Below are 25,452 nucleotides of genomic sequence, written 5' to 3'. Positions count from 1 at the left end.
ATTGGAGGTAAATTTGAAGAAGGAATTCATTGAATTTTCCATCTGATCACAATTATGAGGTAAAGATTATTGGAATTCCTTCTGTATTTAAATTTACGTGTAGACTATTGAATAAGGTGCTTGTTTTGAGAAATTCAATAGTATACGTTACAAAGCAGTTGAAAAGCATAGAGCTGGAATTATTTGTGCAGTGAGACATACAGATAAGAGTATAGTGCTTCACCAAGGCTGGTGATTATCAGAAGAAATAAGAGACAAAAGGCAGATCTGTTTATAGTATTTTAACAGGTAATATTTCAAATACAATTAAAATTCAATTCCACTCTGACTTTGTAGAAAATACAAAGTTAAACTTAAATTTTATACTGTCATATTGTTGAATCAAGTATTCTGTAAGTGCTCTGAGGCAGATATTGTGGCTTATGATCATCTAGAAGGGATGTACTAATGTAAAATGATGAGTTTCATCACAGTAAAGGAGGAGGTAGTAGGGAAATTGGATAGGATAAAAATAGATAAAGAGAAAATGCTTAAAAGATTGGTAGTACTCAAAGTAGAAAAGTTACCCGGTCCAGATAGCATGCATCCTAGGTTCCTGAGGGAAGTAAGGGTAGAAATTGTGCAGGCTCTGACCACAATCTTCTAATTCTCTTTAGATACAGGAGTGGTGCCAGAGGACTCGAGCATTACAAATGTTAAACCCCTGTTCAAAAAAGGGGAGAGAAATAAACCCGGCAACTATAGGCCAGTCAGCCTAAAGTCGGTGGTGGGGAAAGTTTTAGAGACAAAAAACTAGGGCCAAATTAACTGGCACTTGGAAAAATATGGGTTAATAAATGAAAGCCAGCATGGATTTGTTAAAGGCAAATCATGTTTGACCAACTTGGTTGAGTTTTTTGATGAAGTAACATAAAGAGTTGATGAGGGTAGTGCAGTTGATATTGTGTATTTGAACTTTCAAAAGGCGTTTGATAAACGACAGCATAAGACACTCGTTATCAAAATTGAAGCCCATGGGATTAAAGGGGCAGTGACAGCTTGGATACATAATTGGCTAAGGGACAGAAAGCAGAGAGTAATGGTGAACGGTTGTTTTTCAGACTGGGAGGGAAGTATACCGTGGTGTCCCCCTGGGTTAGTGCTGGGACCACTGCTTTTTGATATATGTTAATGACCTGTACTTGAGTATACAGGGCATAATTTCAAAGTTTGCAGATGACACAAAACTTGGAAATATAGTAAACTGTGAGGAGGAGGAGAGTAACAGACTTCAGGAGGACATAGACAGACTGGTGAAATGGGCAGACACATGGCAGATGAAATTTAATGTGGAGAAGTGTGAAGCAATTCATTTTGGTTGGAAGAAAGAGGAGAGGCAATATAAACTAAATGGTACAATTTTAAAGTGGGGTGGGGGCGGCAGCAACAGAGAGACCTGGGGGTGAATCTACACAAATCTTTGAAGGTGGTAGGACAAATTGAGAAGGCTGTTAAAAAAGCCTATGATATCCTGGGCATCATTAATAGAGACATGGGGCTTGATATTACCAGGGCAGCGGGTTCACGGCGGGGGGTCTATTGAGCGCGTGGGTAACGCGTCCGGTGAAATCAGTCTGCCCCGCGCGCAATCGCAGGCTGATTGGATCCACTTACCTGTTGTTCCGGGTTCCCTGCTGCTGATCTGCGCGTCGGGCGGGCTGCGCATGCGCAGTAAGGTCTGTCAGCTGGAGGAGCTCTATTTAAAGGGGCAGTCCTCCACTGACTGATGCTGCAAGAAATAGGAAAAATTACAGCATGGAGCAGCCCAGGGGGAAGGCTGCTCCCAGTTTAATGATGCCTCACTCCAGGTATCATTGGATGGGGTGAGGAGGAGGGGGAGGACAGAGATCTTCCCCCCGGCGGGCGGGAGGAAGCGGCCTGCCTCTGCCACCAAGAAGGCCTGGCTCGAGGTGGTGGAGGAGGTCACCTGAACCACCAACATATCGCGCACCTGCATACAGTGCAGGAGGCGCTGCAATGACCTAAGTAGGTCAGCCAAAGTGAGTACACTTACTCATTCCCCTACACTCTGTCTGCCACATCACCGCCCCCACCCCACACCTCCTTCTGCACTGCCAACACTACTGTATCACATCACTCCTCACACACACTCAAACCTCATCCTCATCTTACCTGCACTTACTCAACTCGCCAGTACTCATCCCACCACTACCACTCAACCCAATCCTCATACAATCTCATGGCTCTATCTCATACTCACCCTCTCATGCATCTCTTTCACAGTCAGCCTCACTCAACCTGCCACTACCTGTGCTGCAGCCACAGGGCATGCATCACATATGTGCAGTAGGCAGCGTAAGGCAAACGTGTCGTGAGCATGAAGGGGATGCACAAGGGTGTTTGAGGGTTTGTCATGGTTGTTACTTATATTGAATTTCTGACCAACTCACATCACATATTATATTGGCACCACTACTGCCACGTCTTTGCGAATCCTGTCAGGTTTGTGCAATAATGCCCTTTCCTGAGGATCACAATGAAGACCCACAACTGATGACACCCATTGTGTCACTGCAGAGTGGGTGTAGGTGTATTTGCAGGGCTCTTTTGTGCAGACGACTGAGAGACGTCGGCGATGTCCCCGGTGGCACCCTGGAAGGATGCGGAGGAGAAGTTGTTGAGGGCAGTGATGACTTTGAGAGCGACAGGTAAGAAGATGGTGCTCGGGCCAGCCGGGAGCAGCTCGGCATGAAGGAGGCTGCAGATGTCCACGACTACATGTCGAGTGACTCTGAGCCTCCGTGTGGACTGCTGCTCAGAGAGGTCCAGGAAGCTGAGCCTCGGTCTGTAGACCCTGTGGCGAGGGTAGTGCCCTCTGCGACGCATCTCTCTCTGCCGTTGCCCTCCCTCCTGCTGTGCAGGTGGATGTGTCACAGCACTGTGTTGTGTCAGAGGTGGCCGGCGAGGCTGGTGATGCTGTTCGCCTTCCGAGGAGGTCATGACTGCAGCTATGGCGGTCCCCATCCAGAAGATGTACATCTGAGGGGGTCCACAAGATAGGTACATGTGTCTGGACACCAGGGTAAGTGTGCAAGTTGATGAATTTTGTTGTTAGGAGGAGGGTGGTGGAGGCCAAACTTTGTCCAAAGTGACAGAGTGGCCTCCTGCAATGAGTGAGGGTCTCCCCCCACCACCTGTCAAATGGACCTTTGCAGCTGCCACAGGCTGATGGCTGCAACACGACCTGAAATACCTAAATATAGCTTAAGTGGCACCCCGCCGGCTTTAATTGCCTGCGGGAGTCCCACATGCGGAGGCTGCGCGCGCACATCAGCGCATCTGTGGGGAACCCGGAAGTGGGCGGGTTGGAGCCGGGCTCCCGACCCGCTCCGGGAATCCCCGATTTTCGGAGCCCCCCCTGCCAGGAACGCACCCGATAGCGGGTGCTAAAATGAAGCCCATAGAGTACAAAAGCAAGGAAGTTATGATAAACCTTTATAAAACACTGGTTAGGCCTCAGCTGGGGTATGGTGTTCAATTCTGGGCACCACACTTTAGGAAGGATGTCAAAACCTTAGAGAGGATGCAGAAGAGATTTACTATGCTGGTACCAGGGATGAAGGACTTCAGTTATGTGGAGTGAATGGAGAAACTGGGGTTGCTCTCCTTAGAGCAGAGAAGGGTAAGAGGAGATTTGATGGATGTGTTAAAAATCATGAACTGTTTTTAAAGTAAATAAGGAGAAACTGTTTCCAGTGGCAGAAAGGTTGGTAATCAGAGGATACAGATTTAAAGTGATTGGCAGAAGAACCAGAGGCGACATGATGAAACATTTTTTTACGCAGCAAATTGTTATGATCTGGAATGCACTGCCTGAAAGGATGGTGGAAACAAAATTAATAATAACTTTCAAAAGGGGATTCGATAAATACTTGAAGGGAAAAATTTTACAAGGCTATGGGGAAAGAGCAGGGGAGTGAGACTAATTGAATAGCTCTTTCAAAGAGGCGGCACAGGCACGATAGGCTGAATGGCCTCCTTCTGTGCTGTATCATACTATGAAATTATGATTCTATGATCCCGATGAACAGACTAAAACAATCAAGAACTATAATTCCCATAGCAACAGAAAATTCACAAAATTGCAGAATGAAATTGGCCATCTTGAATCTGAATTAGGAACCAGAGGTCATTAAGCTGATCAGCAAATTGTGGCATTGAAAACTTTCTGCATTTGCCGCTGTCTGTTTCCATTACTCTGCTGCTGTTTGGTACAGGTCTCTGTTCCAGTGCCTGCTATATGCTGGTTGGTACAGGTCTCTGTTCCAGTGCCTGCTATATGCTGGTTGGTACAGGTCTCTGTTCCAGTGCCTGCTATATGCTGGTTGGTACAGGTCTCTGGTACAGTGCCTGCTATATGCTGGTTGGTGCTGGTCTCTGCTCCAGTGCCTGCCATATGCTGGTTGGTACAGGTCTCTGGTACAGTGCCTGCTGTATGCTGGTTGGTACAGGTCTCTGTTCCAGTGCCTGCCATATGCTGGTTGGTACAGGTCTCTGGTACAGTGCCTGCTATATGCTGGTTGGTACAGGTCTCTGTTCCAGTGCCTGCTATATGCTGGTTGGTACAGGTCTCTGGTACAGTGACTGTTCTGCTGCTTCAATCTCCTTGTCTCCCATTCTTTCCTCATTACCAGGTACTATAAGTAGCAGTAAATATTATTAAATTGCAAAACATATACTTTTAAAAAAAAAAAATACAAAGTGTGTAATTGTTCCTAGTCCAGGGGCCCTAAAGGTATATGTCTGATGATGCTTCAGGGCATTAACAATTACATAAAAAGAAAGACTTGTATTTATATAGCACGTTTCACAAACTCAGGACAACCCAAAGTTGTTAATCTCGATAACATCATTTTCAGAGTGCCCATGGAAGCTGCAATATGATCCTTAAAATGCACATTCCAAAGGCCTGCCTAATAAAAACAGATTTTGTGATATTCAGTGGCCGAGCTGATTATTCACCCACATGAAGGCTGTCTCTTGTGACCTCCCGCCTATTACAATTTAGGCCCAATACTCTTTATTTGTGCTCGCTGTGAATGTCAGTCTCCATAGGCAAGCCTGTGCTTCCTAAGAACCAGAAATATCTGGGATTGCAGGTCACAGGGCGACCAACAAACCTTTCTTCCATTGGGGGATGAAATGCTCTGGAAAGTTTGGCCTTCCCACTGTATTATCTAGATACCAACAGATCATAGAATCGTAGAAGAATCATAGAAAATTTACGGCACAGAAGGATCCTCTCTAATCGAGACAGATCCTCTCTAATCTGGCAAAAAACCCACACTGGAAGCATTATCAGGCAAAAAACTGCTAATCAAATTCATTATAATAAATAAAATTATGTAGAAACAATTGGATAAACCAGCTGTTGGAATGCTAATACAATGCTTAATTTCTTACTGGTTCTTTTAAAGCTGCTATGTACTATTAATAGTCTTTTGATAATCTTTATGATGAAATGGGGGAAACCAAACTAAATAACCAGAAAAAATTGTCACATTTATTTCCCAGATCAGGCAATTTTGAGCTATCGAACTGTTAATAAAAGTCAGAACAAAAGCACAAAGGTTTTATATTCTGTGTAAATCAGCGATGACAACCAGTGCTTGTGATACTCAGGAAATGCTGAAGCTGACACAATGTGTCCCTACCCCATCATACTCGTGTGATATCTCTCTATCTAATCCAGGGGTGTCAAATGTACGGCCCGCGGAACAGTTCCACCCGGCCCACGGTGCGCTTTACTTATTGCTGCCGAGTTTGAAGCAGTGCCCAGGAGAACTGCGCCTTTTAAATTTCACGCTGCAGAGGCCTCACATCATATTTAGACCTATTGGAAAAGCAGCACCGGGAAGGGGTCGGCCTTTCAGTGGAGGTGTTGTCTCAGGAACGTGCAATGCTGGAAACTGATTTGAAGAAACCACTGACACTCCAACTGCACTAACTGAACCTGTGAAGCTGACAGCAGCCATTAACTCTGATACTGAATTAGCTCAGCTTAGCTCGAGAACCAGGTGGGGTAATACAGTTACCCTCGCACCCTTGTGTTAGGGAATGGATGTTCTTACTTATAAGTTTATAAGTAATTCCTCAAGATAATAGGCTTCAAAGGCATTTATTGTCTTTCATCGGAAATAAGTAAACAATGATAACTACTATTAATAATAATTACACGCTTATGGAACAAGTTACCGGAGAATTCACATTTTAGAGGTTTTGCGTTCGAACGGTTAACGTCTGATCAGGCCTTGTCAAATTCTGGAGATTCTGTTCTAACACCCTTCTTTATATATTTTTTCTCTAGTTCGGATTCATATGTTATCAAAGAATTACCTCATCCTGTTTCTCAGTTAATGGATTTCAGTTTTAACAATGTTCTCTGAGGAGTTGGCCGTCCCAACTACAACTTCTTGAAAGGGTGGAACCATTAACCTGTCAACTATCTGACAGCTGCACAACTTATGGAGGTCGCTGCAGCCAACTAACAAAGAGAGTCTGTTTTTGCCCCTGCTGAACTCTTATCAGCTACATATCTCTGTTCTTGCTTCATTTCACTGGAAACGAAATTGAAACTGACATTTCCAGCCTTCTAACAGAGGCTTATTCAGCAGGCAAAAGTCAGAAATTAAAGAAATTAATATAAAAAAATCAATATTAACCCATTTCTTACACTCGGGTGCAGGAAATCAAAACTAACCAGAATTCTACTTTGGATTATTGTCCAGTGATGCCACCTGGAAGTATCTGTGGTTGTCCATTTTGTGAGGGTGAAACTCTGGTGGGTGGCCAGTGCCCATGGGTCTGTGCCCTCTAAGGATTCAAGATACTAGAATCGGCAGCATAGTGAGTGAGTGAGAAAATGTTAATCAGTAGAGGTTTGGCTCTCCAACATCACTTGGAATACTGAAACCATCGATAACAGCACGAAGCAGCATTGAATTAGAATCAGCCGTGATACCAACTGGGAGGTCTCTAAATCCAATACAGCTCATTTTAAGCAGTGGGAATACCACAATCATCGAATCTCATCATTCAATGGCAGCCCTATTGTAATAAAATTCACTCTCCCATGTCTGCAAATGATATTCATAAAAAACACACCCTAGAGGGGATTTTAATTCCTTCCACCCAGTGGAAACCGAACAGTAGGGGAGTTGATATTAAATAGTACGCACTTATTCCCCCCCTCCGCGGCCATTTTAATGCAGCTGTTTTCTTGTGCGGCTGAAGCGCTCCCCTGACTTAGGTGGTAGCCTCCTAAATGCATGTTAATCGGAGTTCTATTATGTAGATCGGACCCCAAAGTTAGTTCATGGCTTTGCTGTCTGACTTCTTCTTCGATAATTATCAAGAAGGGGTTCATTAATTCACTCAGTCGCTCGTGTGGATCCTAATTGGAGGCTGTTAGTGTAAATGCTAATATAATCTGAACTGATTGATGTTCGGTAGTTTGGTGAGCCAAATTCAGGCATCATTAACTTCTAGACATAGACTTGCAGGAGTTAAGGTGAAGGGTCAAGGATTTGTCTCGTGCCCTTGATTCATATTCTTGTCAGGGTACATATCCCAATGTTCTTACAATTCCCAATCTTATTTCTTCCATTTCTCACTCCAACATCCTCTAAGTGAGATTTGCAAAACTGTTCAATTAGGGACAGTTTTGTACTGTGGGCCCTTCCCTACTAGGATCTGGATTGAAATTGCTGAACTTATTTCACAGAGGACCCTCACAGGCAGTAAACAGAGCAGACTATCATCCCATTGGTCTGGGCTGGATTTGAACCCAAGTACCTGAAATGAAAGGCCAGTGTCTGCTGCACTGTACCGTCCAGCTCTGCAACTTGCATTTATATAGCGTTCCTCATGTGTGGGAGACATGTCGGAGTACTTTACATTAAGGAAAAGAGAGTTTTAAGGGGAAGCTAGATAAGTGCATGAGGGAGAAAGGAATCAAAGGTTATTCTGATAGGGTTAGTCGAAGTAGGGTGGGAGAAGGCTCGTGTGAAGCGTAAACACTGGCATAGACCAGTTGGGCAGAATGGCCTGATTCTATGATATAACTGCTGTGTGTATTGAAACAATCTTCAGCCATTTGATGCTTCAAAAATTCTTATAATCAACAATCTCTTCAGATGATGCTTTACATTTTTGAGTTTTTATGTTAGATATTTCCTTGGGTTCACTATCGCTGGCCACTCTCGTAAGCAGGATGAGTGTGCCTTTCCCCCTCCCATATTAAGGTAAATATCGCAAGATTCAGTGGGTTGAACAGAGTACCCTTATCGCAGTACTCTGCCTTACTAGGTATTATGCCATGTGCTGCCATGAGATCTCGTCGGTAAGTGGAAGAATAATACAATCAGATCACAGCTCAGCCTGTGTATGCAGCCTGTGAATAATACAATCAGATCACAGCTCAGCCTGTGTATGCAGCCTGTGAATAATACAATCAGATCACAGCTCAGCCTGTGTATGCAGCCTGTGAATAATACAATCAGATCACAGCTCAGCCTGTGTATGCAGCCTGTGAATAATACAATCAGATCACAGCTCAGCCTGTGTATGCAGCCTGTGAATAATACAATCAGATCACAGCTCAGCCTGTGTATGCAGCCTGTGAATAATACAATCAGATCACAGCTCAGCCTGTGTATGAAGCCTGTGAATAATACAATCAGATCACAGCTCAGCCTGTGAATAATACAATCAGATCACAGCTCAGCCTGTGTATGAAGCCTGTGAATAATACAATCAGATCACAGCTCAGCCTGTGAATAATACAATCAGATCACAGCTCAGCCTGTGTATGAAGCCTGTGAATAATACAATCAGATCACAGCTCAGCCTGTGAATAATAAAATCAGATCACAGCTCAGCCTGTGTATGAAGCCTGTGAATAATACAATCAGATCACAGCTCAGGACAAATTAAATGAAATATATGATCAGTACTGAACATAAAGAATAGATTTATAATAAATGTAAAAGTTATTCTTCCTCTCGGAATCAAAACAGGGAGGAATCTTCTCCTGCACTCTTAACATTAAATGAGCTTTTGACATCCACTTCCTCTATTTCTTGCATACCTCAGGGTTCTCTGAATAGCCCTGTATTTCTACTGGCGTCAGACTGGGCAGGCGGCCAAACATAAGACTTCATTCAGAAACCCTGGAGATTCCGACATTGGGCTTATACTTGGCCACCTGCGCTCAGTTCAACAGTCAGCCTGAAGCCAGCAGAGATACAGAGCTGTCCATCAAAGGTCTACAAAGGTTCATGGCCTTGACCCTCTCACACACCGGGCTCAAGTCTTCAATGCAAAATGGCTGTCAGTCAAACCTATTACTTGAGGAACATCTTCCAGAATATCAATTGCACTGAATGTCTGAATTGAATGGAATGATTCATCTCATCGATCTGCGCTAACAAGGGGAATAATGAATCCCTTTGTATTTTTAGATCATAGGAACATAGGAACAGGAGTAGGCCATTCAGCCCCTCATGCCTGCTCCGCCATTTGAGAAGATCATGATAAGATATAAAGGCCAACATTCCATTTGCCTTCTTGATTATTTTCTGCACCTGTTCAAACAACATGATTGATTTCTGTAACCTACTGGTTCAGATACAATCATTTAGCACAGTGCGAGCTTTTCTAATTCATTCCAACATTTATCTATTATTATATTATTAAAGTTGTCGACTTTTAGGCCACGTCAGTGTTAATTCCTAGAGGTTCGATTGGCCCATTGGAATCACATGACCCACAACTCTGTTACTCTTCTGTCAATTTCTTTGGTCCATGGAATCATGTGACCTAGATCCTTATTACTGCTCTTGTAATCTGATGGTCTGTGGGAACATGCAACCTGCTGGGCTTAACACATTTTCTGCAGCAGATAAGTTATCTGTTGTTTTCACCGTCCAATGTCCAATCTCAAGTGCAATTCTGCAAAATCACCTGACGAAAAAGGGTGTGGATGGATTATAAACGTCTTGGAAGAGCTGAACGCACTTAGTTCTGTTTTTCCAGCAGATCAGACAACAGACGTGAAAATTAACAAGAAACTGGCCTATTAATTCAAAACATCATGAGGTAAGAGAGATTTTCATGTCTAACTAACATATATGGTATAGTTGTCAGCTGTGGCTCAGTGGTAGCACCCTCGCCTCTGAGTCACGACGGTTGTGGGTTCAAGTCCCACTCTAGAGGCTTGAGCACAAAATCTATGCTGACGCTCCAGTGCACTATTGAGGGAGTGCTGCGGTGTCGTCTTTTGGACGAAACATTAAACCAAGGCTCTGTCTGCCTTCTCAGGTGGACATAAAAGACCCCAAGGCACTATTTTGAAGAAGAGCAGGGGAGGTCTCCTCTACATGCTTCCCCTCAGCCATGTCATGCGAAAACACAACGTCAGATTCCACATGCATGTTGACGACACCCAGCTCTACCTCACCACCACCTCTCTCGACCCCTCCACTGTCTCTCATTTGTGACACTGTTTGTCCGACATCCAGTACTGGATGAGCAAAAATTTCCTCCAACTAAATATTGGAAAGAATGAAGCCATTTGTCTTTTGACTCCATCATGCCAGAAATAATTGTGAATCAAAAGGTGAAAGGGAGGGAGGAACTTAAAACATTTATAATCACCAGGGAAAGGGTTCTGAAAAAATTAAAAGCTGACAAGTCCCCAGGTCCTGACGGACTTCATCCTAGGGTCTTAAAAGAAGTGGCTGCAGAGATAATAGATGCATTAGTATTAATTTTGCAAAATTCCCTAGATTCTGGAAGGGTCCCATCAGATTGGAAAATAGTGAATGTAACTCCGCAATTCAAGAAAGGAGGGAGACAGAAAGCAGGAAACTACTGGCCAGTTAGCTTAACATCTGTCATAGGGAAAATGCTAGAATCTATCACTAAGGAAGTTATAGCAGGGTATTTAGAAAATCTCAATGCAATCAGGCAGAGTCAACACGGCTTTGTGAAAGGGAAATCGTGTTTGACTAATTTACGAGATTTTTTAAGGGAATAACAAGCAACATGGATAAAGGCGATCCTGTGGATGTGGTGTACTTGGATTTCTAGAAGGCACTTGACAAGGTGCCACATCAAAGGCTACGGCACAAAATAAGAGCTCATGATGTAGGGGGTAACATATTAGCATGGATAAAGGATTAGTTAGCTAACAGGAAACAGAGAGTAGGCATAAATGGGTCATTTTCAGGTTGGCAAGATGTAATGAGTGGAGTGCCACAGGGATCAGTGCTGGGGCCTCAACTATTTACAATCTATATCAATGACTTGGATGAAGGGACCGAATGTATGGTTGCTAAATTTGCTGATGACACAAAGGTAGGTAGGAAAGTAAGTTGTGAAGAGGACATAAGAAGTCTGCAAAGGGATATAGATAGGTTAAGTGAGTGGGCAAAAATTTGGCAGATGGAGTATAATGTGGGAAAATGTGAACTTGTCCACTTTGGCAGGAGGAATAGAAAAGCAGTATATTATTTAAATGGAGAGAGATTCCAGAACTCTGAGGTACAGAGGGATCTGGGTGTCCTGGAAAATGAATCACAAAAAGTTAGTATGCAGGAATAGCAAGTGATTTGGAAGGCAAATGGAATGTTGTCATTTATTGCAAGGGGAATGGAATATAAAAGTAGAGATGTTTTGCTGCAGTTGTACAGGGCATTGGTGAGACTGCATCGAGAATACCGTGTGCAGTTTTGGTCTCCTTATTTAAGAAAGGATATAATTGCTTTAGAGGCGGTTCAGAGAAGGTTCACTCGACTGATTCCTTGGATGAGGGGGTTATCTTATGAGGAAAGGTTGGATAAGTTGGGCCTTTATACATTGGAGTTTAGAAGAATGAAAGGTGATCTTATTGAAACATATAAGATCCTGAGGGGACTTGAAGGGGTAGATGCTGAGAGGATGTTTCCCCTTGTGGGAGAGTCGAGTTTAAAAATAAGGGGTCTCCCATTTAAGATGGAGATGAGGAGAAATTTTTTCTCTCAGAGGGTCGTGAGTCTGTGGAACTCCCTTCCCCAGAGAGCGGTGGAGGCAGGGTCATTGAATATTTTTAAGGCTGAGTTAGATAGATTCCTGATTAAGAAGGGAGTCAAAGGTTATAGTAGGTGGACGGGAAAGTAGGGTTGTGGTCACAATCAGATCAGCCATGATCTTATCAAATGGCAGAGCAGGCTCGAGGGGCCGAATGGCCTACTCCTGCTCTTAATTCGTATGTTCGTATGTCTAAGGCTGAACCAGAACGTTCACAACCTTCATATCCTATTTGACCCTGAGATGAGCTTTCAACAACAAATCTGCTCCATCACCAAGACCGCCTACTTCCTCCTCTGTAACATCGCCCGTCTCTGCCCATGCCTCAGCTCATCTGCTGCTGAAACCCTCATTCCATGCCTCTGTTACCTCTAGACTCGACTATTCCAATGCTCCCCTGGCCAGTCTTCCATCTTCCACCCTCAATAATGTCCATCCTCCATCAGCTCATCCAAAACACTGCTGCCCGTTTCCTAACTCGCAGCAACTCCCGTTCACCCATCATCCATGTGCTTGCTGACCTACATTGGCTCTCGATCCAGGAACACCTCGATTTTAAAATTCTCATCCTCATTTTTAAATCCCTCCATGGCCTCGCCCCTACTTTTATCTGTAACCTCCTCCAGCCCTACAACCCTCCGAGATTTCTGAGCTCCTCCAATTCTTGCCTCTTGCACGTCCCCGATTTTAATCGCTCCACCATTGGCGGCCGTGCTTTCAGCTGCTTAGGCCCTAAGCTCTGGAATTACCTCCCTCAACCTCTCCGTCTCTCTACCTCTCCCTCCTCCTTGAAGACGCTTCTTAAAACTTGCTTCTTTGATCAACCTTTTGGTCACCTGTCCTAATATCTCCTTACGTGGCTCGGGGTCAAATTTTGTTTGATGACGCTCCTGCAAAGCCTTGGGACGTTTTACTACATTAAAGGCAGTGTTTAAATGAAAGTTGTTTTTGTTGTTGTTGGTGTCCTGGCCAATATTTATTCTTCAACCAACATCACTGAAGCAGATTATCTGGCCATTATCACATTGCTGTTTGTGGGATCTTGCTGTGCTCAAATTGGCTGCTGCATTTCCTACATTACAACAGTGACTACACTTCAAAAGTACTTCATTGGTTGTAAAGCGCTTTGGGATTTTCTGAGGTCGTGAAAGGTGCTATATAAATGCAAGTCTTTCTATAAAAAATACAACCCTTTATATTACACTAATTAAACCAAAGAAGTCCATGTTCCAAAGTCTCTTGCTCACTCTGGGTCTGTTCACTTTCTTTGTCTTAGGTAGTGTCAATGTAACAAGTCAAAATGTAACTGTTAACAGTGACACATACAGTCACGGTCTGTCCGTGATTGAGTGGAGAGGAGGGAGAATGCCCCACTCTCTGGAAGTAGTGTGAACAGCTGCAGTGGGTCACTTCAGAAGGTGGAGTGTGAAGTGGGCAGCGGGGTGAAGTCAGCCAGAGCATGGGAAGACAGGAGGGAGGGGGGGCAGTACATGCAGGAAGGCAAAGAGAGGCAAAAAAGCCCCGAATGCTGTTTGGAGAGGAGAAGAGTTCAAGAGAGAAACTCAAGAGAGCAGCGGAGAGATGATAAGAGTCCCGAGAGCAGCCTGGAGAAGGACAGGAGCTGAGAAGGAGAGAGAGAGACTCACAGCAAGATCAAGGAAGCTGAGCTGAATAGCCCTGCACTAGTCATTTGCAATAAAGCAAGATATTACCAGCCTATCCCTCCCCCTTCCCTCTCACTTTTTCTCTCACCATTTCCCCCTTTCTCTCCAACAACAACTCTGACAGGAAAGGGAAGGGAGAGAAATGGAGGGCAATGAAGGGGAGGTGAAGGGGAGAGATCAGGGGTAATGGAGGGCAATGAAGAAGAGGTGAAGGGGAGAGATCAGGGGGAAATGGAAGGCAGTGAAGAGGAGAGGGAAGTGTGGTGTCAAATCTGGTTTGTGAAGCACTCAGGGGGTCTGTTGAATCTCCTGAATATTTTCCAAACCGACCGAACCTTAATCTCAATGTTTGGGGAATCGAGATTCCACTCTCCACATTCTCTGACATTTAAATCTGTAACTTTTGTCAGACAGCTCTGACCGTGGTAACCTGACATGCACAGAGCTCTCTCCTAAACAGGACAGTTACAGCCGGGCGGTAGCTAATCAATGTAAACTGGGCTCTGCCTGACTGTAACTTGCTTCAGTTTAAAGGTACTCGAAGTGTCAACAGACTCACTTGAATACTTTAACCTGCACTGACTAACTGTAGACCTGGAGCTCTGAGACACCAAATGCTGATTTGCTGCCAGAACTTAATTTGCACATTTAATCAACAGACCAATATTTAATCAGCACGCTGTTCAAACTATACAACATGCAGAAAGTTGACAATTCAGATTAACCTGATTAGGTAAAGAAAGAAAGAATGACTTGCATTTATATAGCACCTTTCACAACCTCAGGACATCCCAAAGTGTTTTACAGCCAATGAAGTACCTTTGAAGTGTAGTCACTGCTGTACTGAAGGAAATGCGGCAGCCAATTTGCACACAGCAAGGTCCCAAAAACAGCAATGTGATAATGACCAGATAATCTATTTGTAGTGATGTTAGTTAATTAATCACAACACTGGGGAGAGCACCTCTGCTCTTCTTCGTAATCGGTTCAAAGACAGAATCGATTTGGTTAGAAGCCATGGCGCCACCCGTCATGACCTTGTCTGTCGGAACACCTCAAAACTCTACAAATAAATCTCTCACATCAAGTACTCTTCCCAAACTATGTCCCAGAGGGAACTGAGAAAGCAGCAGTGAGCACTGAACCTTTATTCAGATCGGGCCTCCTGACCTTTAACCGCCCCGATAAATTGCTGCTCAATCTCGCCTCGGTTTCACTGCCGAGTTTCCCGAACCCGGATGCCCCGATATCCACTGCCCTAAAAAAGGCGGCAGGTGTGTTCGCGGAGGGTTAGGGTCGCGTTTCACAAAATTGACTGTTTAACCAACACCCCCCCGCCTCTCGTTCGTGGGTTAATATCGAAGTCATTGTTTTCAAACCCACTGAAATGAAGGGAGATGGAGCTATTTGTTTACAGCAGCAGGATATTTCGAGCAAGGTACCTGCCTCAGCGCGAGCTCCTTCCCAAACCTGGCTCCCTACGTCTGCCGCAAAGAAAATCGAGCATTTCTTAAAGCAGGAGATTGGTGACAGTGGAATTGCTCTCTCTCTCTCTCTCTCTTTTTATCTCTCTCCACTGCATCTCCCTGTATTCCCTCCCTCTCTGTGAGTGCTGGGAATGGTGCATACACTCGGTTCCAGAGGGTGACAGTGTAGAGTTGTTAGTTGCACGCATTATTACTGTACAAACAGATTGTACATTTTTATATAAGACACAATGAGGAATCTCCAAGTGTGTTGCTAATGGTTACTCGATGGATATCCTGTTTCATAACAATAATCATGTATCATTGTCAGGGGCCACTGATTTATGAAAACAGATTCTGTCAAATTTCATTTTTGTTACCTGCTTTATGGAGTTTTTAATCAGTGTTTTGGGGATGGAGATCTGGTAGAAGGAGAAAGGGTGTGTCTAGGTTTGGGAGAACTTCATGGAATATGGGAGCCATGGGAATTGTGTCCTGAAGTCTGGCAATATTGGAAAAGGGACCTGGAATGCGGGAGGACGAGGAAGGGACTGGTGCAAAAGAGGGGTCTCTGGATCTGTGAGGACTTAGGGGAAAGGGTTTGGAATCTGTCTCCGTCTGTTAGCACTTAGGGGGTGGGTTTAGAATCTGTCTCTTGGTCTGTGGGCACTTAGGAACCTAGAAACTTTGGGGTGATCCTGAGATACATTACCGTTCCTTCATCATCGCTGGGTCAAAATCCTGGAACTCCCTACCTAACAGCATTGTGGGAGAACCTTCACCACACGGACTGCAGCAGTTCAAGAAGGCGGCTCACCACCACCTTCTCAAGGACAATTAGGGATGGGCAATAAATGCCGGCCTCGCCAGCGACGCCCACATCCAATGAATGAATAAAAAAAAAGATATCAGAAGACTGGGAGGGATGGGGTTGGGATGTAAATTAGGGTATGGGAGCATTGAAAGTGGGATCCCAGGATCTGGTAATACCTTGAGGTAGGGCCTGTGGTCTTACAGCTTTGAAGGGTAAGGAATTGGTTAGGAGGTAGGAGACAGAGAGTAGGGATAATGGGTATTTACTGTAATTGGCAGGATGTGATTAGCCATGTCCTTCAGAAATCTATACTGGAGCCTTAGCTTTTCATGATAGTTATCATTGATTTAGATAAAGGAATCGGGAGCTGTTTATCCAAGTTTGTTAACACACCAAGTTAGGTGGCACAGTAAGTAGTGCAGATGGGAGTAGAAAGTTGCAAAGGGACATTGATAGATTAAGTGAGTGGGCAAAACTGTGACAGATGGAGTTCAGTGCGGAGAAATGTGAGGTCGTTCACTTAGGATCAAAGAAAGATAGATCAGTGTATTATCTAAATGGTGAGAAGCTAGGAACTGTGGAGGAGCAGAGAGATTTAAGGGTCCATGTACAGAAATCACTAACAACTCGTGTACAGGTACAAAAAATAAATCAAAGAAGCTAATGGAACGTTGGCCTTTATCTCAGGGACTGGAATACAAAGGGGTAGAAGTTATGCTACAGTTGTATAAAGTTCTGATTAGACCACATCTGGAGCACTGCATTCAGTTCTGGGCACCGCCCCTCAGGAAGGATATAGTGGCCTTGGAGTGGGTCAACGCAAATTCACCAGAATGATACCGGGGTTAAAAGGGTTATATTATGAGGACAGGTTTCATAGACTAGGTTTGGATTCTCCAGAGTATAGAAGATTAAAGGGTGATATAATTGAGTTGTTTAAGATGATTAATGTATTTCTTAGGGTAGGTAGAGAGAAACTATTTCCCCTGGTGGAAGTGTCCAGAACAATGGGGCATAACATTAAAATTAGAGCTAGGCCGTTCAGGGGTGAAGTCAGGAAGCACTTTTTCACACAAAGGATATTGGAAATATGGAACTCGCTCCCCCAAAAACTTAGAGGCTAGGTCAGTTGAAAATTTCAACACTGAGATTGATAGATTATTAACCAAGGCAGGTAAATGGAGTTAAGATACAGATCAGTCATGATCAAATTGAATGGCGGAACAGGCTCAAGGGGCTGAATGGCCTACTCCTGTTCCTGGGATCTGAAAGCTCTGGCAGAGGGCTGGATGGGGTAGGATGTACTGGGGAGGGTGTCTGGAATGAGTGGGCAGAGGGGTCCTGGCAGCGTTCCGAGGGCAGAGTCTGGCAGAACTATGGGAAAAAGATAGTTTAATAACCCAGGACACAACGTGTAACACCCAAAGTTTCTAACAATGATCAGGCTCAGGATGGAAACGTTAATGAAGGCTCGGTAAAATATAAAAGAAAATTCTATAGGTAATTATAATTCTGCGATTGAGTTACCTTTAAATGTTGTGTTTTAAAGCACAGTGCATTCTTGCAAATTAAAATAAAAGACTCTGAGATGATAGGCAGCTAACCTGCTCAAGAGTCGCCTTTGATAATGTTTCTCCATGGATTATGTTAGTTTGCATTATGAATTGATCCAGTGACTCACACCCAGTATGTTGGCGAGCCATTGGTCCCAGGCAGGAAGTCTCGTGGGCCTTCCCTTTCTGGCTGAGAATAGCAAGGGATAAATACACAGACAGGCAGGAGATACCAAGGGCTATGAGAAGGTTGGAATGCATCAAAAATAGTTAGGAGTGATCCTGTTTAAGTCAAGCACTGATGTGTGGCCACATAAAGTGTTCAATATTTTGTGTTATTCCTCAAAGCCAAGTTCTATCAATTGGAATAAATAAATTCAATCGTAACTGTTGCTTTGTTTTTTTAATTCGCTGTAAAATAAAGTGAGCTTAATGATGTGCAATGAGTCTCATCTTGCACAGTGTTTGCTCAAATAGATTGAAGAGGTCCCAATGGGAAAGACACAAATATCTGATTCAGGTCACAAGGGGGTGCTATTGTTATGTCCCTGGGCCCTGCCATCATACAAGTAGATATGGGGCAGTGTAGGACAACTCCCATAAATTTAAGATGTGCTGAACAGTTACGGGAATGAGTGACAGGAAGTATCTACAGCAGAGTGGAATTTGTAACAGTGCCAGGGTTGGGGGTGGGGGGGCGACGGGGGGGATTTACGGTATAGGAATTATATGAGGGGGGTGGTGGGGTCTGGAATTATTGGGAGGGGAGATACAATGAGTGGCCTGGCTGGCAGTCAAGGGTACAATGTTACAACTCCTAAAACCCCAGAAAAGAACTCCTTAAAATCAGAACGTCAATGTAGAAAAGAGAGTAATACTAATTTGCTGGACTTTTGTTCTTAAATCACCTCAACAACCAATACGTCACTGCCTTGTGATACTCTCCAGCTCGATTGTTATCCACAATTGCTCCCTTCCTCTTCTGATACCTGACGGCAGTAGCCCCAATTTTAACTTGGAGCACTATTCATGTGGGTGGGCAAAGAGCAGGCATGAAGCCCCCATTTCGTGCCCTGACTTTGATGATGCCTCCGTTGTCCAGCTGCAGTGGGGTAGTCACTCTGCTTTGTGCAATGTAATTCCTCCTTTCGTTTTGCCACCTTGCCATCTCCTCCTGTGCTTTCAAAAACCACTCAAAATCCTTTGTGACTTTGGCTGCACCAAACTTTTTCCCTCCTTCCCACCGTTTTCCCACTTCAAGGTAAAGTGCTTTGAGACAAATTCATTGAAGTCATTTCTTAAACATTATTCGTCATTGTTTTTCTGTTGGCACCCATGAGCCAATTGTTCATTTTTTGTTGCTTGAAGGAACATTACTGGATTCCAATGGGTTTCCCCCTGGCTGAGGGATGTCAGGCTGGTCAAACTACTACAGAGGTCTTCTGTGCCCACTTGCACTTACCCGCACACCTGCTCTGCTATTAAGACTTTGCCAGCATTGCAACATTGATTATATACGAGCTAAAAATGTAAGTTAGATACACATAAGATGGGCTTTGATGATTTTGTGCTTTCTTGCAGCAACAAAGTGAAGGATTCCTTAAAAGCAAAACTTGATCAGCTTCAATGTCACTTCACGTGGGGCCCACAGATAGACAGTATTGACTTGGACGACATGAAGCATAGAGTACAAGATTCAATACAGGCTGGTGTGAAATATCAAGCCATGTCTTACAACCAACTCGCTTTTGTAAACTGTCTGCAAGGAAACTGTGACGAGGCAATTCAAAACTTAAAGGAAGCTGAAAAGATTCTGAGGGAGAATCATGAACATGAATTTGAAAAAAGAAGCATCATCACCTATGGAAACTATGCCTGGGTATATTATCACATGGGCCAACTGACAGAGGTCCAGTCCTACCTCGACAAGCTGGAGATGATCTGTAAACGATTTACTAATGGCTCTCGGTATACAGCAATGATACCTGAAGTATACGGGGAGAAGGGTTGGTCACTGTTGAAATCTTGCAGGAAATATTATGACGAGGCAAAGGAATGTTTTGAGAAGGCTCTGGAGGAAGATCCTGATGACACAGAATGGAATGTTGGCTATGCGATTGCTCTGTTTCGTCTGGAAGGGTTTTCTTGTACCTCAGAGAGTGGTGAACACAGTCAATCAATGAAACAGTTGCGACGTGTGCTGGAGCTTGATCCAGATGACTCTGTCGCCATGGTGCTATTGGCTCTAAAACTACAAGAGTTCAACCAAAAGGAGGAAGCATTCAAATTAGTTGAACGAGCATTGCAGATGTCCCCTGATCTTCCATATGTAACTCGATATGCAGCAAAACTTTTGAGAAAGAACGGAGATGTGGAAAAATCTATGAAGCTGTTGAAGAAAGCATTAGAAATTACCCCAAACTCTACCTTCTTACACCACCAAATAGGTCTGTGTTACAGAAGCAAACTATTTCAACTGAACGAAAATCCAGGCAGCACAGACCCTCGCAATCCTGCTTTTCAACAGAAAGCCGAGTTGGTCAAACAATGCAAGTTCTATTTTCAAAAGTCATTTGAGCTCAAGCCATCGTTTATTATTGCACATCTGGATTTTGCAAGAATCTGTTCAATTAATGCAGAATATCGAAAAGCAGAAGAGACCTACAGCAATCTCCTGAAATTAGAGGATATTCGCCCTGATAATAAGCAGGCAGTATGTTGCCAGGCTGGATTATTTCAACTGCATCACCAAAGATCTGAATCAAATGCCATCACCCATTTTCTGGAAGGACTTAAAATCCAACGTGGCACAAAAGAATGGGAAATGTGTCGCACAAACTTGAGAAAGATTGCAGCAAAACAAATTGACAGGAATCCAAGAGACAGCAAGGCCTTTGGTATTCTTGGGTTACTGCACCAGCTGGATGGGGAGAAGCGTGAAGCTATTGGATGCTTTGAAAAGGCCTTGGAGTTTGATGGTGATAATGAAGAATATCTAAGTGCTCTTTGTGAATTACGCCTTTCTATCTAGATCAACGCTGACTTTCCCAGCTAAAACAAAACACAGCTTTGAAAAATAAATGAATGCTCTCTGACCAATGAACAAGTTTGTCAGCATACTCATCTGACTTAATTTACTTAATATACACTGTTAATACTTTCATTCGAAGCAACCTTTTGTTTGTACATGCATAAATATTTGTGAGTACAGTCCCCACCATGAATTGCGGGTGTGTTTATGTGAATGTGATTTGCCCGCTGTACGCGATGGCTGGAATAATGCCTGAGGAAAGTTTATTTTCGCTCTCTCTCTCCCTGTAACGAGCCCCCCGCAGCTCCCCCATTTGCAGCCTCTTTAATTCCACCGGGTGACTAATAGCTAAAGGATATAAAAATAAATTAAAATGGTTACAAATAAGAAAGCTTTTAGTTGCAGATACAGATTTTCCAACCAGAAATGTTAATTTGCTGTATTATCAGAGACTGAGTGTTAAAATAACCAATAAAAAGAAACTGTAGCTACGATTTTATTTGTGTCATTGATCTGTGCTAATGCTGACAGTAAGTGCTGTTCATAGTCCAACCTTTGAGATGGTGAACTGTACCAGCTCTGTAAGGAACATTCAGACCAGCCTTTAACACTGGCAGTAAACTTAACAGCTGTTGTTTGTGGAGTGAAACATGACACTTGCACTGCTAGCTGTAGCCATAACGCTGTTAGAGAAAGGTTAGAAAGGAATGGTTGGGAAGGTCCAGAGGATTCGGACAATGGAGGAACTTAACATTAGGAGAGTTTGCAGAGGCCTCACATCATATTTAGACCTATTGGAAAATCAGCACCGGGAAGGGCTCAGCCTTTCTATGGAGGTGTTGGCTCAGATTTGTACAATGCTGGAAACTGATTTAAATGTATTGCAGGATGTCCAGTGCCCATTGGACTGTACCACTAATGAGTCAACACCTTCAGGAGAGGAGAAGAATGGAAAAATAGGCAGAGGATATTAAATTAGAAACAAAACCTTTGAGGCTCTTGGGTCCTTCCAGGCACCGTATCCACCTCTAATCAGGAGGTCACTGAGTGTTATATATGTTTGATGCTCACATGTAGAGGAACAGCACCCATAAGACTTTTGGCTCCTCAATGTACAGTGCACTGAAATGCCAGAAAATGGTCCCAATGATGAATGGACAATGAACAGCTCTTTCACCCTTAGGCATTCATGTGAGAGTGGTTTGTTTGAATTTCAACTTCTGGGAATCACGGTTTGTTCTGATTCCATGGCCCGTGGCCCCAGAGAGAAAACCAAAAATAGTAACAAAAGAAATGGGGTATCACAAAGCAATGGAAACAATTATAGAATACATTTTTTGGCATTCTCAAACAGTAATTTTGGTCCCTAGTTGACACAGGGGTGCTTTAGACTATGAAGTACCTAAAGTATGTCAAATTGTCTCCTCGATAGTTTTCCCTCTTCCACCATAAACCTCAGTGAAAGAAAATTCGAAAAAACTTGATAAATCAACTGACAGGACTTAATCTTAACCCTGTACATAACGTGACTGCCTTCAACCATCGCTGCAGCTTTTTCTCATGGTATCTTTTTTATATCATTATATCTTCCTGGGCTGGGTTTTCCACCAGGACGGTTTCATTGCTGGAGGTGAGCCAAGTGGAACTGCCACTGAACGTTCTGAACCCGCTGTGAACTGAACTGAGCTCAATAGAACTGCAGGGCAGGCTCCCAGCGGGATCTCTGCCATACTTCAAGAAGCTGACCTCTGCCAGCCAGGGAATTGTGGCATTGTGGCATTGCATAGCAGTGCCAGAAAGAGGAAGAGTCACCATTAATGGTGGAAGAAACTCCCCAAAGATTAGGGCCATTTTTGGGCGCGGGTAGCGTGATGCGCTATTACCGCACGCCCAATGACCGCTGCGCAGGTAGGACGTGAGTTTCGGCTGGCCTGAGTACTAAACTACAATCAGCATTCCATTCCAGGCCTTGCACATGGAATCAATGCAATTCGCAATTTCCACCAGAAGGGAAGCCTAATTTCTTAAAGGGAGGATGTTTCTTAGCAAACTCTTAAAGGTAGCTGGTACCTGTTATTTGCTGAAAATAACAGTCTACTGTCTGCACGGAGTCTGAACAGAGATCAAACATCGCATACGTAAAACACAGATGCAGGTCCCATCCCCCATGTTTACACACTGATGAGTCATGTTAAAACATTGAATAAAGGTTGCGCAACACTAAATCCCACATCCTCCAATCTGCACGCCAGACCTCACCAATCTGCCAATCTAAGTTGATACCAGGCTTGCGAGAGTGCATGCACCAAGGTTCTCTGCTGATACACGAGAGGCCTTGGTGCAAGAAGTGTGGACAGAAGGAGGGATATCCTATATCCTCAGGGTGGGGAGGAGTGGCAAGAGGCCCTCCAGACATTTTTCCATATGGCAGTGGCAGGCAGCAGGGGACGAAGTCAATGCCAGGCGCACAGTATCATGAACATGGATGCAGTGCAGGAAGAAGTTCAATGCCTTGACATGAGTGGTCAAAGTGAGTGAGGTCATCTGTCAAGTGGCCTCTCCTACCATCTGCACCACGCACTACACCCCCATCACCCACATACCAATAAACTCTTTCCATCAGTACTCAACTCTTCCAACCAAATGCTTCCTCTCACCCTCACATATTACCACTGTATCAAGCTGCCCACCCACAACTCACAGGCCACATACACTGGCAGCTATTCAACCATGATAGGCTTATCATCCAGACACACGTTCCGGTTTCTTGCAGGTGAAGATGGCACATATCAGGAGGCAGCGAGTGAAAGTGGCATTTAGCCCCTCGAGCCTGTTCCACCATTCGATGAGATCATGGTGGACCTGTGACCTAAATCCATATACCCGCCTGAGCCCCATATCCCTGAATACCCTTGGTTCACAGAAATCTATCAATCTCGGATTTAACATTCACAAGTGAGCGAGCATCAACTGCTGTCTGCAGAAAAGCGTTCCAAATGTCTCCCAGCCTTTGCATGTAGAAGCATTTCCTAACTTCACTCCTGCATGTCCTGGCACTAAATGTTAGGGTATGTCCCCGCGTCCTAGTATTCAAGTGTAGGAGACCTCCAAAAACAATTACAAATGTCTTGGCAGCCAGAAGCAATAATCCAGCCTCACATCTCACTACAAAAAGTCATAATAAGAATAAAACCGGATGGACCACCCGGCATCGGACCACTAGGCACCGGACACGACAAAGGCAAACCAAGCCCAGTCGACCCTGCAAAGTCCTCCTCAATAACATCTGGGGACTTATGCCAAAATTGGGAGAGCTGTCCCACAGACTAGTCAAGTAACATCCTGACGTAGCCATACTCACAGAATCATACCTTTCAGCCAACGTCCCAGACTCTTCCATCACCATCCCTGGGTATGTCCTGTCCCACTGGCAGAACATGCCCACCAGGAGTGGCGGTACAGTCATATACAGTCAGGAGGGAGTGGCCCTGGGAGTCCTCAACATTGACTCTGGACCCCATGAAATCTCATAGCATCAGGTCAAACATAGGCAAGGAAACCTCCTGCTGATTACCACCTACCGTCCTCCCTCGGCTGATGAATCAGTCCTCCTCCATGTTGAGCACCATTTGGAGGAAGCACTGAGGGTAGCAAGGGCACAGAATGTAATCTGGGTGGGGGAACTTCAATGTCCATCACCAAGAGTGGCTCGGTAGCACCACTACTGACAGAGCTGGCCGAGTCCTGAAGGACATAGCTGCCAGAATGGGCCTATGGCAGGTGGTGAGCGAACCAACACGAGGGAAAAACCTACTTGACCTCGTCCTCAGCAATCTACCTGTCGCAGATGCATCTGTCCATGACAGTAGTGGTAGATTTGTGCTCCAGAACTAGCCACGCCTCTAGCCAAACTGTTCCAGTACAGCTACAACACCCCTTGGCATCTACCCGACAATATGGAAAATTGTCCAGTTATGTCCTGTCCTCAAAAAGCAGGACAAATCTAATCCAGCCAATTACCGCCCCATCAGCCTACTCCCAATCATCAGCAAAGTGATGGACAATGTCATCAACAGTGCTATCAAGCAGCACTTTCTCACCAGTAACCTGCTTATCGATGCTCAGTTTGGGTTCTGCCAGGACTACTCGGCTCCAGACCTCAATACAGCCTTGGTGCAAACATAGACAAAAGAGCTGAATTCCAGAGGTGAGGTGAGAGTGACTGCCCTTGATATCAAGGCAGCATTTGACCGAGTGTGGTACCAAGGAGCCCAAGTAAAATTGAAGTCAATGGGAATCAGGGGGAAAACTGTCCAGTGGCTGGAGTCATACCTAGCACACAGGAAGATGGCAATGGTTGTTGGAGGCCAATCATCTCAGCCCAAGTACATTGCTGCAGGAGTTCCTCAGGGCAGTGTCCTAGGCCCAACCATCTTCAGCTGCTTCATCAATGAGCTTCCCTCCATGCCCGTGCTCGCATGCAGCAAGACTTGGATAACAACCAGGCTTGGGCTGATAAGTGGCAAGTAACATTCGTGCCAGACAAGTGCCAGGCAATGACCACCTTCAACAAAAGAGAGTCTAACCACCTCCCCTTGACATTCAACGGCATTACCATCGCCGAATCCCCCACCATCAACATCCTGGGGGTCATCATTGACCAGAAACTTAACTGGACCAGCCACATAAATATTGTGGCTACAAGAGCAGGTCAGAGGCTGGGTATTCTGCGGTGAGTGACTCACCTCCTGACTCCCCAAAGCCTTTCCACCATCGAAAAGGAACAAGTCAGGAG

At 44.4% G+C, this 25,452-nt stretch overlaps 1 protein-coding gene across 2 annotated transcripts; it reads left to right on the top strand.

Moving 5' to 3' along the window:
- Nucleotides 1–39: 39 nt before the first annotated feature.
- On the top strand, nucleotides 40–21,151 carry LOC137340156 (interferon-induced protein with tetratricopeptide repeats 1-like). 2 transcript variants are annotated; one of them, XM_068002506.1, is made up of 2 exons: nucleotides 40–59; nucleotides 19,208–21,151. In XM_068002506.1, the coding sequence occupies exons 1-2, from the start codon at nucleotides 55–57 to the stop codon at nucleotides 20,655–20,657; spliced, it is 1,455 nt and encodes a 484-aa protein (XP_067858607.1). In that variant the 5' UTR covers nucleotides 40–54; the 3' UTR covers nucleotides 20,658–21,151. The 2 variants fall into 2 exon arrangements, with proteins under 2 accessions (XP_067858607.1, XP_067858606.1); XM_068002505.1 differs by lacking the exon at nucleotides 40–59 and adding an exon at nucleotides 8,850–10,158.
- The last annotated feature ends 4,301 nt before the right edge of the window (nucleotides 21,152–25,452 follow it).

This window comes from Heptranchias perlo, chromosome 21 (genome assembly GCF_035084215.1).
Source record: "Heptranchias perlo isolate sHepPer1 chromosome 21, sHepPer1.hap1, whole genome shotgun sequence".
NCBI classification, from domain to species: Eukaryota; Metazoa; Chordata; class Chondrichthyes; order Hexanchiformes; family Hexanchidae; genus Heptranchias; species Heptranchias perlo.
This window is presented reverse-complemented; position numbering and strand designations above follow the sequence as displayed.